We start from the raw sequence: 19,449 nt of genomic DNA, 5'->3' as shown, positions 1-19,449 counted from the left end.
CCTTTGAATACTGATGCTTTCTTACACTGATTTGGGGCACGGGTAGAGTCATTCTCCTTCAGGCCTTACATTACTGCAGGGATGTGAACCTGGTGTGATGGGATTGCTCACACGGCTGGCCAATGCTCCTGAACCAGAAATTAACCTCCCTGAGTGCTCCAGCCACATGCCAGCAGCCTCAGGCACCTGTAAAGGAAGCTTCTATAGCTCCAAGGCATCCTGCAGCAGCTCCCAGCTCTGGCTGAGGAGATCATTTGGGAGGCACAGGTGGGGCACAGCTCCTTAACAAATACAATTCAAAGCTACCTGGCACAGAGCATGGTGCCAGGAAACTCTGCTGGGGCAGGGGGACACTGTGGACAGGGCTGGTGACTTCCCAGGGTGACACATGTGCCACCTAGACAATCCCCTCCCTGGAGGGAGAAATCTTGCTCTCAGCAACTCTTTACAGGGGTTTGCACAAGGCTGTTACAGCTGGTAATTGGTGCCCAGGGCTGCTAATTGCATTGTGCCTGTTACCTAACCCGTGACTCATTCCTCCAAGCAGGCAGCCACCCCCTCCAGGAGGTAAAAAGAAGGTGGGCTAGGGCATGCAGGGCAGATAGGGCCATTTATGTTTGCCTTGGAGCCCTCTGCTCCATTTCTCAGCCATGTCCAGAACAAGTTAAGGCTGGATTTTGTTAGCCTCAGGGGAGAGAAGGTGGATAAAGGGAGAGCCTGGAAGAAGCCTGGGAGCAGGGGAGGCAGAGCTGCTGCTTGGCTAGCTGGGCAGTGCCAGCCTGCCTCCTAACAACCTCCTTTTGCTTCCCTTTCACTGTAGTTGAGAGCACTGATTACCTAGGGTAGTGCTGGGGGACGTGATTCTTTGGGAGGGCAGCAAGGGCTAAGCTGGGAGCACAGCCTGACTAACCCAAGGTGGAGGGGCTGCTTTTAACTCCCTTCAGCCTAGGCCACAGAGCTGGGACTTGTTCCCAGTGCCAGCAGGGACACGAGGAAATTTCAAGCCCTGAGTCACAGTGCCTCATACACAGTGTTTTCCCCAAGTACTCAAGTGCTACTTTTCCCGAACAAAGATGCAAATTCAAATCTCCAAATCCATGACAGGGTGAATGGGAACTTGTTTTGGGACTTGTCTTCTCATCAGCTCAACAAAAATCCTGCGTTGTTTGCCTGCAGGGCAAGCACCCTCCCTGGAGACTGGCTGTGCCCAGATGCTCAGGCTGCATGCCCTGGAGTGGATGCCACTTGGGAGCTTTCATCTGGAGCCCTGTGTATGCCAGATCCCCCTTTCCTGACAGAAGAGTTGCATGGCTCCAGGGCAGAGCAAGGACTCTGCTCTATATTTTAGTGACTGCAAGTTAAAATCTTCATTTTCTTTCCTCCCCCCTTCACTCTCGTCCTCATAAAAGACACAGGCAACTGGTTTAGAGCTTGAAATAACACCTCACAGGGGACTCATGAAGATCAGCAAGTTAATCTTTGCTCAGGGCTTCACAACTGCCACCAGCAGTCCCAAACCACATGGGCAAGGAGGACACAGATAAGACCTGACTCTGGTGCTGGTTGCCCATCTCCCACTGACCCCAGAATCAGCAGACTCTGCCTGACCTCATGCCTCAAGAGCCCCAAGCCTCCCACAGCCACAGACTTCATTTTCCTCTGGCATGCCTCAGGAAAGACCACCTACCACCACAACCACCACCTCTTCACAGCGTGGGTATCCTGGCACCCCTTTCCTATGGCACCTGATAACGGTGGCTGCATAAGAGGATTCAGGACCATGCAGCCCAAGTGAGCATTGCTGTGGCCACCCAAAGCCTTCATCTTCCCCTGTCAGAGTCTGCACACACTCTTGGCCCCATGTCAGGATGACAACCCCACCTTGCAGGGCACTGTCCCCCTTTCTCCTAGCAGCATGGCTGGGCTCAGTCTCCTTGCTGTCCCCCAGGAGGGTGAGGTAGCTGGCTTATCACTTCACACTAACCAGGCCATGGAGGGATGCAAAGCTCTAGGGACCCCAGCCAGACAACTCAAAACTCAAGTAAGTTTTTCCATGACCTTCGTAAAGCACTGTGACCAACATCAGTGCTGGGGAAAAGCAAGGGACTGAAAACCAGGGGCCAAGTAGAAAAAGGAGGGGACTTAGTCTGTGGCACACTTAGCCTGTCCTCTCCCCACACTTCTTTCTGCCCTACAACAGCAATGGTGGTGCTCCCTCCTTCCCCTGGAGGGCTGGGCAGTTGTGTCTCACCTAAAGGAGGAGAAAAATATCCCTTTGTGAATCACCCATACCTTCCCAGTAACACAGCCTGCCACCCATTCCCATTATGAATGGTATTTAATTCTCTTTTACAGGCGGTTTGCCAATGAAAGGCTCCATTAATAATTTACAAGCAATAAAGGGTAGAGCTCCTATAAAACGAGGGTTTGTTGCAACCTTAGTGTCACTCTGGCCACAGTGGGTCACAGGTGTATGAGCCATGCTCCCTGTGCCTTGGGGCCAGAGGTGAGGTAGATGGGAAGAGAGGACCTGGAGCACACAGTGCCACCGGGCAGGGGAGGTGGTGTTGACAGGAGAAGAGCTTCAAACGTGTGTGAAAAATTCTCTGACACAGCCTGATCCCACACAGTTCCCTGCATTCCCTGTCTGTCAATGTGACCACGTACAAGGGCAGCCCAAGGTGACAGGAGCAGCCCTCAGGTGGTGAGGGTGGAAGACATCTTTCCAAGGAAATTCAGAAAGCTCAGACAGGGGAGGCACTATCTGCTACTTCCTGGCTCTTGTAGCCCTCAAGGGGATGAGAAAGGCCACCCTGGGGGCCTTAGCTACCAGCATCCCCTCAGGGAAGAAGAACACACTGCCTGGAGGGGCATGGGAAGGCAGTGACCTCTGAGAGCAGCTTTTGGGACAGGAGGTGGCAGTAGGCACTCTGCTACCCCCCATCAGTCATCGCCCTCCTCAATCCACAGCGGGCGGGTTTGCTCCTGGAAGATGCACCCACGAACCACCTTGGGCAGCTCCTCGGCGTGGCTCCAGGCGTGGGGCTCCACCCGGGCCCAGGAGCAGGGCAGGATGTGGAGAGCCCGCTCCGCACCCCGGCACACCTTCAGCACCTCCGAGTCCCGCTGGCCCGCCTTCCCCAGCAAGCTCCTACAGAAAACACGGGGACAAATGTTACATAAAGAGGGGGGGTGGCAAAGCTACCCAGGAACGCACTTGCACGTACAGAAAGCCAATTATTCCCCTCAGCACCAACCCCAGCACACACATCCAGTGCTCTTGCCTGACCCTTGCTCTGTCTCTGAGACAAGGGCTTCTCTCTCCTCCCGTGATACCCTCTGTCCATGCCATGCCATCTTTCCTCACCTGAGTCCTTTAACGTTCTTCTCAGTGACCTCGACGTGGATAATGATGGGGTATATTTCACTTTTAATTAGATCCCTCACACCCTCAACTCCCAGCTCTAGCAGGCAGTGTTTATTCTGCAAAGCAAATTGAATAGATTTACTGATTTAAATGGAGAAAAAATAACCCCAGCCCCTGACAGTTACATTAAATCAAACCCCATACTGTGCAATATCATTGCTTTTCCAATACTAATTCCATTAAACGTAAGATTTATGGACAGTGCCAATAGAAAAGGGGACAATTAAAAAGCAGGGTCACACACTCCATCACTGCCAGTCCAACCCAAGAGCTCACTGGACCCCGCTCTCAGCCACAGCTCATCTTCACATCCCCTTTGTCATTGCTGTCACCCACAGCCTCACATTTCTGCCCTGAGCAGAGCTGTTGCCACTTTGATGAACATGAGGAATGTGAGATCAGGGAGGTCACTTCTGAGTATGGCATGTCCCACTGCCTCCCCCACAAATCCCCATTTGCCATTTATTTTATCTGAGCTCACCAGAGACTCAGGGAAATGCCCACATCTGCTGCTCCACAACTCCACAGCAACTTGACCTGAAACACTCTCCAAATTACACAGTCCCCAAGCAAGCAACTCCTTCTCTATCACCACACCACACCACTTTCCCTCTTTCCCCATTCAGCTATTCCCTCCTCTCCTCCAGTCTGAATGAGGTGCCCCATCCTGGCCCTTTCTCCCCACACCAAAAGCCTCAGCACCTTCTCCATTGCCTCCCGGATCATTTGGATTCGTCCACTCTCCCTCTGGTCCTGGGGGGCAGTTCTAGGCACAGGGTGCTCCTGAGCGTGGACTGTGCAGGGATCCCCTCCTGCCAGCTTCTCTGCAAGCCAAGAGGAAACAGGGAGAGAGAGATGTCAGCCCCTTCTCCCTCTTGCATAGACTTTCTGCCTCAGATCCCACACGCTTGCTGCTGTGCTGCTGCTTATCAAGTTCAGTGTTTATGGATTCTGGACAGCAAGTCTAATTATACAGTATCACACTTTGGCATGGATCTCCTGCAGCTTTCTGGTAGAGAACAAGCGAGATATCACAGCTGAAGACACCTTGCATGGCTAGAGCAGCACCTTGTGTTGTACCACAGCAGCCTAAGCTGGCTCACAGTCATCATCCACCCACTGACACACTGTCCCAACCCCTCCCTAGCACAATATGGCAGAAAAATAATCACTTTATCCTGCCAGATAGGTTTTCTGCAGAGTTTGAGTGCTACACAGGCTTATAGACAGCTCCTGTAAGTGAGCACCACGGAGAGGGAAGCAAGAGGAGTGGGTGTATGCTGGGAGAGTGGGAGGAAAATGGGATGAGCTAAACCTCCTTTTGCTGGTGGCAGCCTGCTCAGAGGCAGGACAGCACACAGCAGCCAGCACCAGAAAAGCAGCAGAGAGGTGATGCTGGGAGAGAGAACTGGGGGCAGAGCTGGCTGTACAGAGCTGCAGCATGGTCATAGCAATGGTCTGAGCAAGGACAGCCAGGTGCCTCTGGTAATTCCCAGTAGAGGGTGACACAACACACCCAGAGCTGACTTGGGAGCCACAGGCCCTGCATCCCAGTGTGGCTGAGGCAGGTGCCAGGCTTCACCTGCCCACCAGGCTGCTCTAGGCAGCTGCCCACACTGCCACAGAAACATAAGGAGGCATCATAAAAAGGCTTTCAGGGGCTGCTTGTCCCTAAGATGGAAATAAAGCAATATTTTAAGCAGAAGGCATGTTTTGGAACTGAGTCCAGAGCATGTTCCAGTTATGCCAGGTGTCAGGCTGGCTGGGCATCCTCTGCCTGGTGGCACATACTTCCCAGGTAGACCTGGATCCTGCAAAGCCATGTTTCCTTTGCAGACAGCAGTCTCTTCTGGAAGATCTAAAGAAAATACAGGCATCAAACAAAAGAGAAATGGCTTGGGGCTCATGGATTATTTTCCTTTCCCAGCAGGCAAAACTGGCAGGGGACAGTGGAATTTTTGCCCTCAGTATAAATTCCCAATTGCAGTAAAAGCCTGGAATCAGGTCTCCCGTGCAGTGTGAAGGGGACCCTGCAGAGGGCTCAGCAGGACAGGATATATGGCCAAATCACTCAGCTGAGAAGCCCAGCAGCCAAAATTTTCACAGCCATCCTTCAGCAAACCAGAGATTTTTCACTACCTCCATCATTACCCCATGAACAAATAAACCAACTCATTTTTCAGTCCTGCAGTTGGCAAAGGAAGAACTCTAAACACTGGGAAAAGAGAGCACTGGAGAAGTGGGAAGAAAGGAGGAAAGAGGGAGTTGTCCTCTCTATGGGACATTCCCTATGGGACAAATGCCCTTTCCTCAACAGCCTCTTCAGCCATATGTCAGCCTCACATCTATTGGCAGAAGGAAGAATATAACAGCACTAAGGTTGGATCCTCCCATTCCTGGGCAGGAAGAGCTGGCATGAAGTCAACCTGCAGATCCCACATCAGCCAGGGTTTTCACCCCTGGCAAGAGCTGCCCAGAGCAGCAAGGCAATGCTACACCACCACCCACTCCAGGGAAGAGAGATTCCCATGCCTCAGGCAACCAGAAGAGAAGGCTGACTTCCCTGTGGGCCAAAGGGATAGAACACAGTTAAAAATAGGAGGGAATATCTTGCAGATACTCAGGCCAAAAAAGTGACCAGTCACAGGTATTACATGGGAAGACTGAGAGGTACCCACACTTACCCTCTGAAGGAAGATCTCATGGGCTTTCCAAGACTCCCATGAGACCATAACTCAACCTTCCAAGAAAAGAGCAGCTCTTCACTGGAATGGACTGAGCAAGAATATACTGCTGCCTACCTGCTGGGCACACATGGAAGTCCAGACGAGAGGTGGGCAGGTCCAGCAGGTTCCTGATGAGCCGTGGTGCAATGCAGCTTGGGGACAGCACCACAGGACGGGGTGTCTTCACCACCACAGGGCGCACCAGGCTGTAAGGCTTCAGGCTCGTCTCTGGGTCTGGAAGGCAGCATTGAGGAAGAGGAAGCCAAAGGTGAGAACACAGGAGACAAGGCCAGCCCATAGACCATCCCATTGTTCTGTACCACCTCCTCATCCTGAATCATGGTAGTAGCACCTGCCAAACCATCTTATGTCCCAGGAGAGGCACGACACTGCTTACAACACTCACTCATGGACAGGTACTCTGGATGCAGACCCCCTGCCTGTTTTCTGGGTCTCCCTTGAGTTACACAGCAGTTTATTCTCCACAAAAAGTTGGATGAACAGGGGACAACTGGGTCCCCAAGGATGACAGGGCAGGCACAGGGCTAACAGCTCACCTGAGCAGGGGTCCAGCCACAGCTGCTGGGGAGGCTGTTCTGAGCTCCTCTGTGGTTTGGACTTCACCAAGCGCAGTTGGCCCAAGGCCCGTTTCTTTAGCTGAGGAGAAAGTGAGGGCAATTAGGCTGAGAGCACTGCCCTTTTCACACACCTGCAGAACTGGCTGCAGAACACCTTCTGGCAAAAAAGGATGGAACACTCTTACAAAAAGCAAGGGATTAGGTCTGTCACCCATTAGGTTCAGTCAGGGAAGTGGGGAAGTGGTAGAAAAGTACAGAGCAGTAACACAGCCTGGCCTAAAAGCTTTCCTTGCTATCCCATCTGCCACCTCTATACAAGTTTGTTTACCAACAGACTGGGGCAGATTGTCTCTGAGGTGGTGAGATGGCCACAGGCACACACACACGCAGCTCTCATCACCCACTTCTTTGGCTTACATTATTTCTGTGGCCCCTCTGCGTCCCAGGCATCTGGCGCTTCTCTTGGATCTTCAGAAGCTGATGAGCCCTGAAAAGACAGAGAAAGCTTGCACTCAAGCAACTCCAGAAGTCCCAAGGACCACAGCCTGCTGGGATGCTCTTCATCAATCCCACAGCCCTGCTGAAGCATAGGCATATCAAAGTCCTCACCCAACCTCCCAGTCCCTCAAGGGGACATTACCACATCGGTTCCCACGTAAGCCTTAGTCATCCCACACCATGGAGAGGCCAGTCTGCAGCCCCAGGACCGCTAGGTGATGGCCAGCACAGACAAATGGGGCAGGTCCCCCCTGCCTCCCTGCCGAGGCTGTCACCTGCTGTAGTTGGGCACCGTGCCCCTGTCCAGGTGGCGCAGGGTCAGGGGGTCGACGCGCGCGCAGTACCACTCCAGCCGGCCCTTGTGCATGGTGTCCGTGACGTGCAGGATCTCCCGGCACTTGACGCACAGCGCGTAAGGGTCCGACCGCTCCGCCAGGGACACGTTGGTGCGGACGTAGAAAGAGTCTCCAGAAAGCTTCTTGCCCTCCTCCAGGGCTGCCCGCAGAGGCTGGTATCCTGGAGCATAGAACACAGGTGTCTTGGGCTGCAGTACAGGATGTGGCCAGAAATGGGTATTATATCACCATGTGTTGAGACCAGGTGAGGCAGTGACCCTTATCTCTGTGGCACATATTATCTCCTAATGGGCCATCTGTTAAAAACGAGGTGGGGCAGTCATCTTTATCTTTTCCACAATCCACCCTCCCTCCAGGAAGATATCTGCTGCTGGCCCATTAAGCTCCACTGTGTGACTGATAAAATTACATCATCCCACTGGGAGATGCTCCAGCCAGGGGGAGGAGCCAAGCCTTTCCTACCTAGATAAAAACTGAGATTTTGGACAGCAAGTTACCCTCTTTCCACTGGATTCCAGAAGAAAACTGGACCTTTCCACATCATCTCTAGACCTTCAGAGGAAAACTGCACCCTACAGGAGCACTGCTTCAGCTGAACCACACCTGCCACTGCAGGAGGACTGTAGCCACCATTTAATCAAACTGCTACCAACACCCTGACTGACAGGGCATCAGTTGTATTCTGACTCTGTCAGTGTTTTGGATTTGTTCTTTATAATACTGTATTTCTATTTTAATATTCCTGGTAAAGAACAGTTATTCCTATTTCCCGTATCTTTGCCTGAGACCCCCTTAATTTCAAAATTATAATAATTTGGAGGGAGGGGGTTTACATTCTCCATTTCAAAGAGAAGTTCCTGCCTTTCATGGCAGACACCTGTTCTCCAAACCGGGACAACAGGTCACCACAGGTGGGGATGCAGTAGACAGCAGACACCACTAAGAAATTCAAGTCCCTGGCACAGTTGTGACACTCTAGACTGGGTTAGGATGCAGAGGAGGCAAACAGACAGAAAGTCTGTACCTCAGTCCTGTAACTCAGAGGATGCACAAGTCACACCAGAGAGGAAAAGCTACTGGAGCTACAGCCAACCCCTGTGTCTGACATGGTGGCCTAGGACCAAACAGGAGAGGAGAGAATAGCTCAGATTAATCTCCAGGTTTGAGTGAAGGGAGGCAGAGAGCTCAGGTTCAAAGGCAACCCAGCTGCCAGCACCTTACCTTCCAGGTCCAGCTGAAAGATGAGACTAGACGGCTCATCCCAGTGCAGCAGGCTCAGGTAGGCCACCTCCCGTGTGCAGTTCTCCAGGGAAAGTACTTCTTCCTTCAGCAATGGCACTCTCAGCTAGCAAGGACCCAATGCTTTAGTTAGACCTAAAGGCTGGAAGAGCACACACCCCCTGGGCTCCCTCACCCATCAGGGTCACACAAAAAGTGTTACAGAGTGAGGCAGGTCTGGGAAAAATTATATCTGAGGACAAGGCATCTGGCTCCCTCCTCTGCCTCTGAAATACCTGCTGCTAGCCATCACCCAGTCTGGATGGTGGGCTGAAAGGAAATGTGTGTGTGCATGAATGTGTGTGGGAGCAGGAGCACTGCCTTGTTTTCAGTTACAGGTGGGATATTAATTCAAGTAGTGCAGCTGTATTTCAAGTGGTGTCATTCTTGGCAAAGCAAAAGCCCTTCCCTCCTTCCAGGAGCTTTCTTCAGAGCAATTATTCACTATAACTCAGGAGGGTCACAGAGGCCTGAGAAAACTTGCTCCAGAATTGATTGGTTTGCAATGGGCATGTGCAGGATGCAAACTGCTCTGAAAAACTACAAGGTAACAGACAACTCAAGGGACACAAAGCCATACTGGCATCTTAATCGTGTGACTCCTTTTTGTTTTACCCTTCCCACAGCTCAAGGAAAGGTTTCAGAAGGTCTTGGCATTTTTACATGCACAGGTACACTCAAGTGCCATGAGACCTGAGTGGGTGTTTGTGCTGTGTGAAGCTCTAGACAGGAAGCAGCCCTGGAAAATAAGAGAAATGGAGGTGGACTTCCAGCTGGGTAGAGGTCATCTTGCACTGGGGATCACTGCTCACATCATCTCAGGTGCTTTGCAAACCCACAAAAGGAGCCCCATTCCCAGACTTACCTCAATGAGCCGGCATCCTTCCCTGAGTCCTGCTTTTTCAACCTGTGAGCCTGGCTTGACCCACTGGACATAAATTCCTGTCCTGTTCCCTCCAAGGATGGAGATGTCTGCTCCAAGCCTCTTCTCCTGGGGTGAGGGATTGCTGGGATGACCCACACTAGTCAGCTGTACCATCAGTGACCTGGCAAGGAGAAATGCCAAGTCTGGCAACTGAGGTTTACTGCCTTGTCTAAGAGCCAGTCCCCCATGCCTTGTTTCCACCTACAAGGTATTTACTGCAGCACAGAGCTCATGACTCACAGCACGCCCATCACCAGGGCACACAGATTACACAGCCCCTTCATCAAAGCCAATCTGGGCTCCCACAGTCCTTCCCTACATGGGCACGTCCAGCTCAGAGCAACATCTCCACCCCTGCCATAACCAATAGGACAATGCAAAAAACTGAAGTCCTGCTAGGAAGCAAGGACTATAGGATTTTCTTCTCTCCCATTAGTGAGAAAGGGACTGCAATGGGAGGGGCAGAAAGAATCTCCCAAACATGATTCCTGGCACCACAAAACGCCCCCTCAAGCTGCACCACAGAGTGCCCAGCTCAGAGAGCAGCAGTCACCTCCTGGGAACCTCCTTGCGGCTGGAAAGCGTGGACAAGCAGATCTCCGACTTCACCCTGGTGTAGGTGCTGCTGGAAGAAGAGGAGAAGGCCCCCAGCAAGGTGCCCGGAAAACTGCTGCCTAGGAAAGAGCAAAAGGGAGAGGGAGCACTTTACCTGTACTAATGCTGCAGGGAGTTTGTGTTTTGGGGATGGCAAGGGTCTGCCATCTTCTCCTGACCATTTTCTAGCATCTGACTGGGAAATGGAGCTGCAGGGAGGCTTTGAATGGTCACCCTCAAGAAAAGGGTTTCCCATGTTTCCTGAGAACAAGCAAATCTTTGCTCCCTTCATAAGCATTTTGGTCAAAAGGCAGCAGCAGCCAGGGACACCTGGATGTGCTCAGACCTGCCAGCACCAGGAGCTTCACTCCAGGAGACTTATAACCCATCATATAGGTACCAGCAGATGAAGGGAGTATCCAGTAACACCCCAGGGCAAAGGCATTTCCCTCTTCTATTACCTACTCCCCTCAACAGCTCTCCATGAGTCAAACAGAGCTGATGCAAATAGCTGCCTGCTCTGCAGAGGAAAAGCCAGCTTTTCCAGCTGCTCTTCCTGACAAGGCATGGAGAGATATGAGGGCCTGCAGTACCATCCTGCAGGTTCAGAGCCCTCACAATGAGCTGCACAAACCAGAGGTGTGAGGGAGGGTCAGTTGTCCAACCCTTCTCCCCCAGCCACCACTTCTTTTTAGCTAATCCCATTGAGAAAACCTTGTACCTGTTCCATCTTCAAGGCTGCTAAAGGAGCCACAGGACAAGCTACAAAGGAGACACAAAATCGATCTGTAAGGTAGCAGCTTTTCCAAAACATGTTTGCTTCCCATTCTCAATCTCAGCTCCACAGACTTCCCCACCACCCCCAAGCACCCCTGCAGCCACCACACAGCTCCCAGCCAGCCTTTCCACTCAGTTCCCATTCCAGGTTCTCTCCTAACCCTGCCAGGCACCCCACAAACCCCAGAGAGGAGACAAGCAGCCCCCAGCAATCACCTTTTGTAGGGCGTGCACCTCTCTTCCCGCTGCCGACGGAGGATGGAGCCGATGCAGGGAGGGAAGGGGAAGGTGGAAAGGCGGTTGATATCCTTCTCACTGTCAGGAGTCCCATCCTTGGGCAGAGTGAGAGACATACTTGCTAACATCTACACCCAGCACCACTTCTCCCCTCCCTTCAGGCCAGGGGAGCAAACAGCTCCTTGGCTACCACAACCCTCTTTAGGATGATCCACATCCCTCCAAACTCCTAGGAGCACCTTGTTTTCCCAAGCAGATAGCTCAGCTAGAGATCCATGACAGTGCATCCCCATCTTTTTGCAAAGCACAAGCTGTGGGAGTAGTAGCAGATGAACAGACTATCCAACCCTTGTCCTTATATTTCTGTTTTAGTCACTACACACCCAGAGGTGTGAGTAACCTGTGGGACTGCCCATTTCAGGGTGCTCTGGGATGATAGTTCAAGGAGTCAAAGGAAAGAACCCAACTCCCTTAAAAACAACACAATGCTGCTACTGGGCTCAAAAAAATCTAGACTTCTCCTAGAGCATGCATAGATCAAACAGCATTTTAGTGAGGATAGCATCCTACACCAGACTGTTTGTTTCTACGGTGCCAAATGGGATGAAGAGTTTTCACACACTTTAGGGCAGCATTGGCCAGTTTGCTAGAGACTGAGAGCTCTGCATCTGAGATCTGCTCACACCTTACACAGCACCCCACACCCAGTTTTCCACCAAGTCACAGCCCCACGATGAAGCCACTCCAATGCCTGTGTGCCGTTCCTGAGCAGTGTCTCCACTGGCCTCAGCTGAGGGCCAGCCTCACATGGTCAGGCACTCACCATGCTCTGAATGGCTGAATCCCCAGGGAATGGGGTAACAGAAGTCCCCAGAGTATCCATGAGTCCATTCGTAGGATTGTCTATGAGGCTCCAGGTGCTGCTGAGGTTGGAGCAGAGGGAGTAGGAAGAGCTGCACATCTGGGAGAGAAGGGACTCCATCATCCCATTTGCATCCCCCAGAACTCAGTCCTGACCCCTTTGCCTTCCCTCTTTCCCCTTCCTTCTAGCCACCCTCACCTTGCTGAGGCTGCGGCCACCTTGGCACCGCTGCAGCTGTGCCTCCAGCGTGCTGTTCAGCCCTTCTGCCTGGCTCAGCTTGCTGAGGAGCTCATCCCGCTCCTCCTCCAGGGCCCGCACACGCTTGCGGTACTGGTCCTTCTCGATCAGGCTCTGGGAGTACTGCAGCTGCACCCCATCACGGCTCTGGATGGCCTGCAAGGAGCCAGCCAGAGTGAGAGAAGACACAGAACTGCACTGCTGACCCACACCTCCCAACTGGCATGGCTGGACAAGATCCACTGGGAAAACAGAGGTGTCTCAAGTTGCAATACAGGATGTGACCAAAAGTGTGCATTCTATCACCATCTGTTCAGACCAGGTGAGGGAGTGATTCCTTATCTCCGTGGCGAGTATTATCTGCTAGTGGGTCATCTGTTAAAAATCAGGTGAGGCAGTCATCTTTATCTTTTCCACAACACATCCTCCCTCCAGGAAGATATCATCTGCTGCTGGCCCATTGAGTCCCACTGTGTGACTGATAAAATTATGTCATCCCATTGGGAGATGCTCCAGCCAGGGGGAGGGAGCCAAGCCTTTCCTACCTAGACAAAAACTGAGATTTTGGACAGCAAGTTACTGTCTTTCCACTGGATTCCAGAAGAAAAGATATTTCCCATATCTTTGCCTGAGACCCCCTTAATTTCAAAATTATAATAATTTGGAGGGAGCAGATTTACATTCTCCATTTCAAAGAGAAGTTCCTGCTTTTCTTAGCAGACACCTGTCCTCCAAACCAGGACAAGAGGGTATCCAGAGCCCTGTTATTGCTGGGCAGTGAAAAGCAATTTACCTGGTCCCGCTCTTTTTCGATCTCCTCCAGCTGCAGCAGCACTGTGTTCATACGATGCTTGTAGAGATCACAGTCCTTCTGCAGCGTCCGGTATTTCAGCTGCAGATCTTCCACCTCCTGCAGGTACTGGTAACAGCAAGAAACGAGCATTAGCTTCTCTGAAAGGAACTCCTTTACAGCACCTTCCCTCTCTTCCAGGTCCTGCTTGGTGTGCAGGGACAGAGGCAGTGATGAATGCTCTACCTTGTCCCTCAGCTCTTCTGCCCACTGCAGCTCATTCTGCAGGGAGTTGAGTTTCTGACAGAGATCCTGCCGGTCATCTTGTGCTTCCTTCCAGTCATGCTCCAGGATGTCCAGAAGGATCTGCTCAGAGCCTGGCACTGGGCCCTCACCGGGTTTCTAAGAGGCAAGAGGGTACTGTCACTGTACCACAAGCACCAAGGGAGCAACAGACCAAGACAGTGACTGGCGGAATGGCACAACTGCCACCATCACCCAGCATCAATCTGTTGTGCACTCCAAGGCACAAGGTCACACTTGTGAGCACAACCCAGAATTACAGAGCTGGACAAAAGCACCAGTCAGTACCCAGCTGCCATGGCAGCCACCACATCCAGGCAATAAGCTCAGAGGCTGGGACAGACCAGCCCAAACCAACAATCCCAGAGGCTGGCAGGTACCTGCAGCATGCCCTGCAGCTCCTGCAGCGATGCCGTGAGCCGCTGGTTCTCAGCCCACAGCTCGGACACGGCGTCGGGGGGGCCCCGCTCCTCTGCCTCGCGCTGGGGCGGAGCCGACGCCTGCTCCCGCAGCAGGCTGCACTCCTCCTCCAGGCTGGAGACTTTGCACTTCAGCTGGTCCACCTGCAGCCCAGGGAATAACCGTCTGACACACATGGCCCTGCACCTCTGACTTATTAGGAGAGAGAAGCAGAGAAGAAAACAGGTCTGGAGATGAGTAAGGCACAGGAGGCAACCACAGGCAACCATGTGAAGGAGTATCCTACAGCTGGGCCAAGGTTAGCAGCACAGCTGCACACAAAAGTTTCTCCCTCAGGGAAAAGAGGAAGAGCACTTGCATAAGCACATTCAGGAGCATCTCTTGGTGCAACAACTTTCTTCCTACCCTGGGGCGTCCACAGTGCAGCTGGCCTTGATAGTGGGTGGACGTGGGACCTCTAGAACACTGCCAGGGCCAGAAGCAGTGAGTATCTCCTAGACAGACTCCTAGAGCAGCTGAGAAGCAAATTCACAGGAGAAAAATCCACTGGAGGCTACCCAGTGTGGGACAGCATCTCTGGCCTGGGAGGTGTTTGCTGCTGGAGGCTGCAGCATTCTACATGGCATCATTATTCCCTGGCTTGGTCCCATACTCCTCCACCAACATGTCACAGCAGACTGGAGGTCAGGTTTTAAGAATAAGAAAAGTCCCCCAGACCTGTAATGACTGATTAGATTGACCAGGTAAAGCTCTGAGAGGAAATGGGACAGAAGCCTATCAAAGCCACCAAGAAGCACTGCCAGAACTGCCAAGGAAGGATTCAGGAACTGAATTACTTCTGTGAATCTGCCCAAGAGACCTAAAATGACTTTTGGGAACCAGAAACTTCTGGACCTAAAAGTCAGGAGGGGAAGGCAAGCTGAGATGCTGCTTCCAGGGGGATTTCTTCTGCTCACAGTTACCTACAAGTGATTCACCTCCCTGCTCCAAAGAGGCCCAAAGGAGCTGGCATGGGCAGAAACACCAGAAAAAAGGTAGGGGAGGATCCCGCCACTGGCAGAACAGAATGAGGTATGAAAGGTAATCACAAGGCTTTGTGAGAGGTCCAGGCCCAGACTGGTAGGGGGAATGCCAGGAGGCAGCAGAGCACTTAAAAATATGGGTTATTAATAGGTTCAAGGTAGGGCTGTCCTTGCCCAGGCAGGAAATGGGTGCATGTTTGCAGGAGGTGAGAGCTTGGCAGCTGGAGTGCAGTGTCACGAATTCCTTCAGCTATGCAGGGCATGAGTCTTACAAACGTCATGAGAGCCATGAGGAGGCGGTGGGGAGTGGCAGGGGGAATGAAGTCTGGGCCAAAAGGCTCCTGAACTCAACAGCACACACACACATCTAGTGTGGGTGGCTGCACAGCCACCAGCCTCACTAGGGAGAAGAAAACACAAACCCTTGAAGGGGAAAAAGTAAATACACACAGCTTGACAGGGTGAGCTGCCTGCTGCCTGCCTGTGCTGCCCAGAGAGCAGAGCAGGCAGCACAGGGCAGCAAGCACAGGCAGGAGCACACAGTGCTGCATCAAGGGAAGCCAGGGAAGGCATCAGCCCTGCTGCTGGCTCCAACTACATCAGTTGGCAGTGGTGATCTCCTGCACTGTGCCCATGTCTCAGCCTCTCTGCAGGGCACATTTCCCTCAAGAGCAGGGCAGGATCCCCACACACATCCTGTGTGCCATCAGCTCCTTCATGCTCAGAAGCCACCACGTGTTGACATCCGTGTGCAGCCTTCTGGGCTGTCAGAGCCCCAGCACAGCCCGCTGCCCCCCTGTGCCCCCAGGATCCTACCAGCAGCTGCAGGTCCCTGCTGCGCAGCACGGCCATGTTCTTCTCCTCGCAGAGCTGTGCATAGCGCATGGCCATCATGTAGTTCTCGTCCTTCAGCCTCAGCAGCTCCACGCTGTTGGAGTCCCACTCCTCTCTCAGCCGCTGGCAACGCTCCTGCACCTTCAGGAGCTCCTTCAGCTGCTGCTCCAGCCGCACCTGCTCTTGCTCCAACGCCTGGTTTTTCACCTGGAGCTGGTGCTCCTTCAGCAGGTGCTCTTTCCGTTGAGCCCTCACCTTCTTCACCTCCATCATCAGGAACTGAGTTAGTCCCTCAGGACCTTCCTCATCTGGGGAGAGACAAAGGAGAACCTGTTCCTGGCTGCTGAAACACGGGTAACCCCAAGAAACAGATTTGCTCAATGCTCTGTTTTCCACCAAGAGGTGACAAGTTCTCCTGAGGGTTTGCAGCCCTTGTTGTCCCAGGTTTATGGCACCACAGTCTGCCACACCTGTATACATGGCCTCCTCCCTGCCAGCTCCAGAGTACAGAACTGTCAGGATTCCTCAAGCACCACCAGCATGAACCCATTTTTTATGCAGGCATGTGAACTTGCTGTAACTTTTCTGGCCCTTCCCATGCAAGCAGCAGCTGAAGGGAGAACAGAGCAGCTGCTCCTACCCAGGATCATAGAGCAGCGTTGGGCTGGTTCCCTCCCTGTGAGCCGTGTGTAGTGCTCTGGGTAGTAAAACTCCAAGGATTCCAGGAAGGCTTCGTAGCCTCGCTTCCCACGGCGCCGAAGGATGTCCATGAGGTAACCTGGAAAAACAGAAAAAGAGATAGGATGAACAACCTGCAAAACAGAGAGAACACTGTGTAGCCCCACTTCATAGCATCTCCACCAGTTCTGCTTCCATCCACAAAAATGGGAATGGCTGGAGTAAAGAGAATGAGAGCACTGCCCTCCTCTGTGTGCATGGGGAGGCCCTGGGTACAGAGCGCCTCAGAGAACAACAAAGCTGAGGGAGCAGTGCAGCGTGTGCAGCATCCACTCCGTGTCAAAACCAGGTTATCCCCCCCAAACCAGGCCCATCCAAGTGCAGGTTTGTGTCTTCTCCCACCTGTCTGGTTGCTCTTGCAAGGGAACCGGCAGGAATTGAGCACCTCCTCCTCATCCTGCTCGTCTATGACGCGGCACTGGCGCAGGTACGGGGTGAGCTTGGCTGGGTTCAGGGAGCGGGTCAGCTGGTGCCGTGCACTCTCAATCTTCTCCCAGATGGTGTCTTCTTCCTCCTCCTGCTCTGACAGGCTGCTGGCTTGGAGAGATGCATTCTCCACGGCTGGAAGGATAAAAGGAAAGGGTAATATGATGAGGAATGATGGAGGAGCACAGGTAGAAGGCATGAGTCAAGGTATGTTCCTGCAAATGATCCATTAGTCTTGAAAATGGGACTCAGACACATTAGAAAACTTTTTACATATGAATGGGTTCAGCAGGATCTTGAGTGTCCACCTAGAGCCTTAGACATGCAGAAGGCCAGTGGTACATAAGGGAGTTAGAAACATACACAGTAGGAAGTCTAGAGAAGATATCATCCTTATCTCCCAAAGGTTCTTAAATCCCCCCAGCCATCACACACCTTCCCTTATGTCCCACCACTGAGAATGGAAAACCCTCAGGACCAAGAGTTTTCACAGCCTGGGACATGCTTTCTCATACTGGGGCTGGAAAATTATCCAGCAAATGAATCCCTGGCACTGTGCACCAAGCATTGGTGACCAAACAAGTTCCCAAGGGCACCATGCCACAGAGAAGCTTGGCTACAGGTACTGGAATCAGCAGGGAATCACATGAGCATATCTTTCCTGTATCTTCCACAGCTGTACAGATCCCTGAAAATACATAGCAACAAGGCAAGCACTCTGCCAAGCAAACAAAGCAAGAGAGAGCCCCTCAAGTGAATGGGCCAAAACCTCTCAGAGCCATGGTGAACCTGCTCTATTAAGTGCTACAAGCTGTGATGGAGCAGGTATGCACAATGTGCTCTCTCTCCAGCTGTGGATCAACTCAAACAGTTTTATCTATTTGCACTCAAGAAATGAAGTCTGCTTCACAGGCCAGCACAAATCCTTTCAGCTGTCAAGGAAAAGCACAGCAAAGATCTCCTGAGACTTAGAAGCCATTTCTCCTCCAATGTGTGCGTGGTCACCTGCTGCTCTGGTGCTGGCAGTAAGTCCAGCTCCGGTAGCCCAGGCACACAAACATCCCCAAGGGAAGGGCAGAGGTTCACGTTCCATGGGGGAAGGAAACGTCCTAGTCTTTTTCCTTTTCTTTGGAAATTTGGGCGTGGAGTTCTGTTGGTTTTGGTTTTTGTTTTTTTTCTTTCTTGTGGTGCAAATGATATCATGCTATTGCAGACTGACAACACAACAAGGAGGATGGCTAAGGGAGCTGTGTAGAAGTTAATCCTTCAAACACAAACACAGGAGGCTTGGGGTCTGATGGATGAAAGACAGCAGGAACACAGAAATGTTGACACCACAAAAGGTTCCCAAGTGTCTCATTTTCTGCACCAAAGAGTTTAGGAGCCTAAATACAAATAAAGATATGGATTGCTCCACGTTGAATAAAAATAGTGTTTCTCGCAGAAACTGAACTCTCATTTCAGAGTAGACACGAGTATGCCGGAGGAGGACGCAGCAGCAGGTCGCAGAAGTTGAGCTGTTTCAAACTCCACAGCAGATTTATCCCTTTAAGTCAAACTCTTTCTCCAAGAAACTCTAGCCGGCTGTGCAAACCGCGACCAGCTCCTCGGCAGGCAGGCTCGGCAGAGAGGGAAAGGGAGAGGGAGGGAGAGAGGGGAGGGGTGGGCAGAAAGTTCCAGAGGCAGTAGCCCCGCTCCCTCCCGGGGTACCCCCTTCCCTCCCGGGTACCCCAATCCCGCCAGGGCGGGGGGAGCGCTTCCCTTTCGCCGGGCTGAAGACACTCCTGGAGAAAGCCGAGCCGGAGGCCATTCCTGGCTGGGAAGAGCATAAGAGGCGCAGACATTCCCCACCACCACTACTCCCGAGCCGGTGCGAAACTCACGTCCCGGGGCGATGCTGACGAGCAGGGGGAGCTCGGCGGGGCTCCGGCGGCCCCGGGACCCCGCTCCCGTGCGGGGCTCGCCCCTTACCTGCCATGCCCGCTCCGGGCTGCTGCTGCTCCCCGCGCCGCTCCGCAGGTGTGTCTGAAGCGCCCTCCCCACCCCGCCGCCTTTCCCGCCCTCTTTCCCTGCCTGCCTCCCTCCCTCCCTCCCATTCCCTCCCCGTCCAGCGGGCTGGAAAAGCCGGCAGCCCCGGGCTATGGAGCTGTGCCCTCCTCCGGGGGTCGCGGGCGCTCACCGGCGGGGCGGGGGCGGGTCGCCCTCGGCCACTCCCGGTTTCTGCGAACCTCCGGCTGCTCCGCACCTGGGCCAGCCGGGAAAGGCTTTCTGTGCGTGTGTCCTGTCCTTCCCCAGCCCCGGGACAGAGCTGCTCCCCGGAAGGATGTGGCTCGCTAGCCACTTCTCCTCCGAAACGCGCCCCACAGACCGGCGGGGGAAGGGGGTGCCCGCCTTGTGCAGACCCTGGCCGGGCAGGGTGGG

The 19,449-nt window shown here is 53.0% G+C and overlaps 1 protein-coding gene across 2 annotated transcripts; it reads right to left on the bottom strand.

The window, feature by feature from the left end:
* Positions 1–2,319: 2,319 nt before the first annotated feature.
* Positions 2,320–19,168, bottom strand: CARD10 (caspase recruitment domain family member 10). Of its 2 annotated transcripts, XM_079304307.1 has the most exons (21): positions 19,000–19,168; positions 16,945–17,163; positions 16,505–16,642; positions 15,847–16,172; positions 13,969–14,151; positions 13,532–13,687; positions 13,289–13,414; positions 12,457–12,651; positions 12,220–12,357; positions 11,376–11,491; positions 11,104–11,144; positions 10,342–10,462; positions 9,729–9,909; positions 8,807–8,930; positions 7,505–7,745; positions 7,149–7,218; positions 6,711–6,810; positions 6,229–6,387; positions 4,130–4,251; positions 3,368–3,483; positions 2,320–3,151 (listed from the first exon to the last, which is right to left on the bottom strand). In XM_079304307.1, exons 1-21 carry the CDS (start codon positions 19,004–19,006, stop codon positions 2,944–2,946), a joined length of 3,087 nt encoding a protein of 1,028 aa, XP_079160433.1. In that variant the 5' UTR covers positions 19,007–19,168; the 3' UTR covers positions 2,320–2,943. The 2 variants fall into 2 exon arrangements, with proteins under 2 accessions (XP_079160433.1, XP_079160432.1); XM_079304306.1 differs by lacking the exon at positions 19,000–19,168 and having other exon boundaries at positions 2,799–3,151; positions 16,945–17,242.
* Between the last annotated feature and the right edge of the window lie 281 nt (positions 19,169–19,449).

This window comes from Erithacus rubecula, assembly GCF_903797595.1.
Source record: "Erithacus rubecula genome assembly, chromosome: 4".
NCBI lineage: Eukaryota > Metazoa > Chordata > Aves > Passeriformes > Muscicapidae > Erithacus > Erithacus rubecula.
This window is presented reverse-complemented; position numbering and strand designations above follow the sequence as displayed.

Bases quoted from the DNA above. Each gene is read 5' to 3' on its own strand.
- CARD10 (XM_079304306.1), bottom strand. From the start codon at position 17,227: ATGCCTTCTACCTGTGCTCCTCCATCATTCCTCATCATATTACCCTTT. The intron at 16,173-16,504 runs GTAGGAGCAGCT...GTCTCTCCCCAG, and splicing joins ACGCTGCTCTATGATCCTGG to ATGAGGAAGGTCCTGAGGGA. The intron at 12,652-13,288 runs GTAAATTGCTTT...GGCTCCTTGCAG, and splicing joins TCGAAAAAGAGCGGGACCAG to GCCATCCAGAGCCGTGATGG.